The sequence below is a fragment of the Nomascus leucogenys genome, chromosome 18, assembly GCF_006542625.1.
Source record: "Nomascus leucogenys isolate Asia chromosome 18, Asia_NLE_v1, whole genome shotgun sequence".
In the NCBI taxonomy this organism is placed as follows: Eukaryota; Metazoa; Chordata; class Mammalia; order Primates; family Hylobatidae; genus Nomascus; species Nomascus leucogenys.
This window is the reverse complement of record NC_044398.1, coordinates 2824451-2830450: the sequence shown is the minus strand read 5'-3', so window position 1 is coordinate 2830450 and position 6000 is coordinate 2824451. Positions and strand designations below refer to the sequence as shown.

Genomic DNA, 6000 nt, shown 5'->3' with positions numbered 1-6000 from the left:
AACTCATGGACACAGGAAGGGGAACATCACACACCGGGGCCTGTCGTGGGGTGGGGGGAGGGGGCAGGGATAGCATTAGGAGATATACCTAATGTAAATGACGAGTTAATGGGTGCAGCACACCAACATGGCACATGTATACATATGTAACAACAAACCTGGACGTTGTGCACATGTACCCTAAAACTTAAAGCACAATTAACAAAATAAATAAAAGAAAGTTCAGCATAAAAATACATACACATTTTGAAATATGGAATTTCAACTTATTTGGCAGCAGTTACAGAGCCCCAAGTTTAATGAAAGCTTGTTAAAATTGCTTTTTCCTTGTTTTTAATTTTTTATAAAATAATCAAAACTCTATTGGCATGAACAGTATTTTAAAATCTTCAATATTTTGTCTGCTGTGTGTGTCATGTGAAACAGACCTTTTCCCCAAAACATAAAGAGAGAAACGTTATGTTTGCATTTCTTTGTTCAAGGTGTTTATTGCATCTCAGAGGGCGTACATGCACTGGGTTTTTAAACTGAAATACAAAGAAAGCCATTTTGAAATTGGTTTTAGGTAATTTTTCCCCATTACAGTGTATGTTATCCCCACAGTAAATTCAGATACAACCACTTTTAAATGGTACCATACATCTATTAAATAATTTGAAAAATAGGCAAACACCTTTCCAACCCAATATGCTTTTATGAAGAGCTGCCAAGCCACTAGCAACACTGATCAACAGTGACCTCATTTATGCATCAAAATCTTAAGCCAAGCCATCAGCACAGACAGTATGACGACAAATTAAAACTTAAAGAATACCGTATGTACAGTAAAAGATACAATTCTCTGAATTAGTTTAAATCCTAATCACAACGTTACAACAAAACCTACTTTGAGCTCAATTGAAGGATGGAAGAACACTAGTCTACAAAACACACAAAGAAATACTAAATCAACAGATGTACTAAAAACCCACAGTAAAGTAAAAATATTTGCAGTAATCTTTAAATTACAGATATACCTTGGGGTGCCTTCGGAATCACTTGAATAGCACCTCTCTAACTGCATTTTCATGAACATGATACAAACAGACCCTTTACTTTTCAGTGCATTTAATCAAGAATGAATAAATAGGTCAATTTAGATGCAAAACCTGTCAAATATAATTAAAATATATATATATTTTAATATAGCAGTGATAAATAGGGGATTCTTCCCATACGATTTTTCGTTCTTGATAAGGTAGCTTCAAAGAGAAGTATTTATTATGGATGTTGACCTTTATATTTTTTAAAATAAAATTTCTTAACATATACAGTGCCACAAAAATAAACATTTCTCACAACAGTTGAAGATCCTGTGATTGGAAAAATGTACTCCACACTGAAAAAGTTTTGTATATTTATGAGTGTTTTCCTTATTATCTGATATTATCACACTACGCTTGTAACAGAGATACAGAAGAAAAGATAATTTATGGGAAGAGTTTGGGGTTTGTTCAAAAGTTATATGTACATTGAAACCTTCAAAAACACAGACACATCTTTCCAAATAGCTCATCACACAACAGCTGCATCATCTGTCCTCAGGCGAAGTCCAGAAAAGCATTAACGGCATCAGTAACATCCATTCATTGTTTACATCGTACGATACACGAATAATCCAAATACACTACAATTTCAAGAGTAGGGATAACAGCTAAGGTAGTACACATTCCTAATGTTCACTTTCACGGCTGTGCTACACAATTTGGAAGAGAAGTTATGAGTAAGCATTGGGTTTGGTACTGGTGGCTCCCTTTGAAACTCAGCATCAATCTTATCTGAAGTCTCCAAACTCAGTTATTTTCCTGTTCAGTCACAAAAATTGCAGCTGTAAAGAAAACAAAAATTAGAATTACAAAAGAAGAATATTACATAGTCCTCAAACATTTTACCTCCCTTGCAATTTTACTTCATAGTTTCCGCAAACAACTTTTACATAAAAAGGTCTCTGCATGGACAAACTCAAATTTACATACTTTTCATAGCTCTTTAAAACAAGCTTAAAATTTTTAAAGTTTAGCCAGAAATTAAAAAAAAACTTTCGATGTATAGTTTCATTTTAGATAATAATTATATCAACAAAAATTTGAAATTTAGATACATATTAGAAATTTTAGTAGCAGGACATTCGGTATAGCATTCAGTATCTAAGAGCAGCTAACCTTTAAAAAGGGCAGCTAAAGAAAAAGGGGGCATGGCAATGACCTTACATTATTTTTTCATGTATTCAGTTATGGTGTTCAATGAGTCACTTACTAAACAGCTGAACCAGTGACAGAATAGAAGAGAACGGAGACATTCATGGCGACCCAATGCCTTTTCTCAGCCACTTCCCACTCATCTCCCTGGCTAATTCATGCATCATTCATTTCTGCTGGAAACATTTGTGGGGTCTTAAGGCTTAGCCACATAGATAACTCTTCATAAAACAGTAATTCTCTCTGTGTCTCTGTCTTTGTCTGTCTGTCTCTGTCTTTCTCTTTGTCTCTCTCTGTCTCTCTCTCTGGCAAGGACTCTCAAGCATATCTGTTTCCTGTACTTATCAAAGTTCCTGGCATATGATTAGGGCAACATTTACTAAGAGGTGAATACAGGCTGCTCTATGCAGTTTCTTTGGTCACTCCTGAAACTTATTAAGTGTTCATTGTCTCACTTATGTCTACATTAGCCAATCCAAAGTGGAATAGAAAAGTTGGGCATAAGGAGAGTTTACTTGACTGAGATGTTAATACCTTAAAATAATACATCATTAATCTTGTATAAGAAAAAAAAAAACAAATCAAGCATCCACAAAAGTCTTAGTAGACATTAGGGAAGGTTTTTAAGAATCATACGTAGCACAGTAGGTGCATAATGAAAACAACATTGGACAAGAGTCCAGAAACACTGAGCCTCTTACAATTCTTCCCTGTGGGACCCTGGGCAAATTCCTTAACGCCCAAGGATCAGTTCTTTTAGCTGTGAAATGAAGACAAAAAATATCTGGCTAGTTTATCTCACGTGACTGTTCTCCTACTGAGAAGTGGATGTGAAAAGTACCATGTAAATTATGTTCGTCCATTCAGCAAGGATTTGTTGAGAACCTACCCACTGTGTTAGGTGCTGGGGTCAATAGTAAACATTTTTCCTTCATTCGTTTCCTTCCATAACTTCAGCATGAGTCATCTCATAAATTATATGAAATTTGTGAAATTTAAAACTAGAACATTAGAAATTTAAAATTCTGCTTGAATGCAGAAATGTAAAGGGTAATAATCTAAGCTTTATGAGGCAAAAGAAGGATAAACAAGAAAAATACAATTATGCATTCAAATATATTCTTAGATGATTTCTAAATGCAATAGTATAAATGTTAGCTTTCTATAAATTCCAGTCATGATATAATAAAGTGGTAATTTTCTAATTTACCAAGTAGCTTGGGCACCTTTTTGCTTTATTAAAGCTAATCATTGTGCTTTCCAGGATAAGGACAATTTGGAGGTTACCTTCCCTCCTAGTTATATAAATTAAGATTTAAAAAACTCTTAAAGATAGGTTTTAATATAAAATTTAAAAGTATAAACACATTATTACTATTATACACAGCTATTCAAAATGCAGAAATAATGAATACCTCTGAAATAGCTAAATATTGTATAGCTCATTATTACAAGCCTACAGGAAAAGCTCAATATTAGATACCTTAAATTGTTTACAAGAAATCCTTGATGTTAAGATCCGCTAATGGGTCCTTTGCTGGAGGTTTCTTGGGACTCTGAGTGGCAGGTGTAGGGCTTGGAGAAAGCTAATGGGAAAAAGCCAGCCCCAAAGAGCAGGAACAGAAAGCAGAGAGAGAATGCGAGAGGGGGTAAGAGGGAGAGGGAGGTAGAGAGGGAGTGGGGGGGGGAGAGAGAGAGAGAGAGAGAAGCATTAGGCAGAACACATATCAAAGAAAACAAACATGCAGAAGATTAGATGGTTAAAGGTTTATAAAATCTACTTGTTCTACATAGTCACAGAGTTGTGTTTAATTCTGGACTGGTAAAATACACTTCAACTGATATTTGGCTTTCTTGAACTTCTCTGACATTGGATTTAGCCAAAGTAAAATTTGGGGACTCCAGTAGAACAATATGGATATGACTTAGGGAAGATGTGAAACACTAGTAACATAAAGATATTATGAACAAACAGTAAAACAAACAAACAACTGTTTTCTCTATACAAAAGCATTTTTACTTTGAGTCATTAGTACCTCTAAACTAATAAATCTATTTAAATGGCTTTTCCTACAGTGAGAGTGAATTTGAAGGAAAAATAGTAAATGGTTTGCAGAAAGCTATTTAAGAAATTACTTACACTTATTAGCTAAATACACTAGAATTTCATATACATTATTTTAAGTGAAAATCAGTCAAGTTCGAGGGCACTGTTTGTTTCACAAGACCAAATAGTTTCCTGGTAGTGAATGCCACTACATTCTAATGCAATCTATTCAGCTTTCAGAGAAGGCTAAAACTAATTATTAAATACTATAGGAAAGAATCATATCGGACTTGTAGCAAAAGTAACAAACAATTAACTTGCCTTGTTTCTGTTTAACCAGAATCTGAATTATTTTTTCATTGTGTCACAGATATAACTTCTGGGAGCTGACGTTTACAGGATACAAGCTCTTGAAAAATCTCATGTAGTCTACAGAGTAGTAGCTGACATCTAGGCTTTGAGTCTAATTAATCTCCTATGCTTGTAGTAACATGCTGGGACTGTGGGGCAGTGATGTATATTTTTATTAGTTCAGTGAACAGAGTTCCAGTAGTGTGGATTTTGAGATTTGGTCCTATGTCCAGAAACTACTGACTAATTATATTATCTATCTGTCAAATTCCCATGTTTAAAACTGGGATATGGGCTGGGTGTGATGGCTCACATCTGTAAAATCCCAGCACTTTGGGAGGCCGAGGCAGGAGGATCACTTGAGGCCAGGAGTTAGAGACTAGCCTGGGCAACAAGGCGAGGCCTCATCTCTACGAAAAATAAATAAAAAAAAAAATTAGCTGGGCACAGTGGCTTGCATCTGTGGTCCCAGCTACTCGAGAGGCTGAGGTGAGAGGATCCCTGTTGCCTAGGAGTTCAAGGCTGCAGTGAGCTATGATTGCACCACTGCATTTCAGCCTGGGCAACGGAGAACCTATCTCAAATAAACAAACAAGCAAACAAAAAAAAACAACAAAAAACATGGGACCTGTTTCATAGAAATATATATATATATAAAAAGTAAGGCTTGAAGTTCCTTAAATCAATTCAAAGATTGGTCCATAATTGATAATTAGGTGAGATGACAATATCATGATACCAGCCAATGAAAGAATGCTGGGATAGTCCAGGCAGCAGTAATAAAAAAAACTACTTTGTTTTCTGAAGCTACAAACTCACATTTATTATCTAGTACAATTATGCTTCTTCTCTGATATAGGAAATATAATCTAAAAATTACATAAATATGGTGTATCATTACCTGGCTTATTATGAATTCAATTACTGATTAAAACAATGTATTTCCATCATACTATTTTTCATTTTCATTCTTCTAATTAAGTAAATAAATTGTTGCTAACATTGGTATTATACAATAAAAACAACTGCCTTAAGTAATAAAATTATATTCATTTATTTCTGAAGCTTTCAGTATATCAAACACAATAAGGTTAAAAGAAATCTCAGTAACACTTTTCCAAGTGCATAATAACAGGAATATTTCTTTTTTTCAAAAAGATGACAGTCATGCATCTATTCAAACATTAAGGAAACATTTATGATAAATGAGACCCCTTAGAATTTAAGTATATCTAAGTTATACTTAACCTCAACCATTATACCCAAAACCTTCCGACTGTCCCCAAAAACAACACTACACAGGGTTCATTAGTCTTCAGGTAGACTAGAAAATTTCTCCTGAAGCCAGTTATGGCCAGTAATGGC

The 6000-nt window shown here is 34.6% G+C and overlaps 1 protein-coding gene across 10 annotated transcripts in view; it reads right to left on the bottom strand.

Annotated features, from left to right (window-relative positions):
- Nucleotides 1-460: 460 nt before the first annotated feature.
- SNAP91 (synaptosome associated protein 91) overlaps nt 461-6000 on the bottom strand; it is a 159664-nt gene continuing 154124 nt past the window's right edge. For 9 of the 10 annotated variants that reach the window (XM_012497051.2, XM_003258285.4, XM_004091097.3 and 6 more), the window contains 2 exons: nt 3721-3823; nt 461-1867 (listed from right to left, as the gene is read on the bottom strand). In XM_012497051.2, coding sequence (XP_012352505.1) covers nt 3731-3823 — 93 coding nt within the window. In that variant the 3' untranslated portion in view covers nt 461-1867; nt 3721-3730. The remainder of the gene's footprint in view (nt 1868-3720; nt 3824-6000) is intronic. The other variant, XM_030799167.1, reaches the window with a different exon arrangement.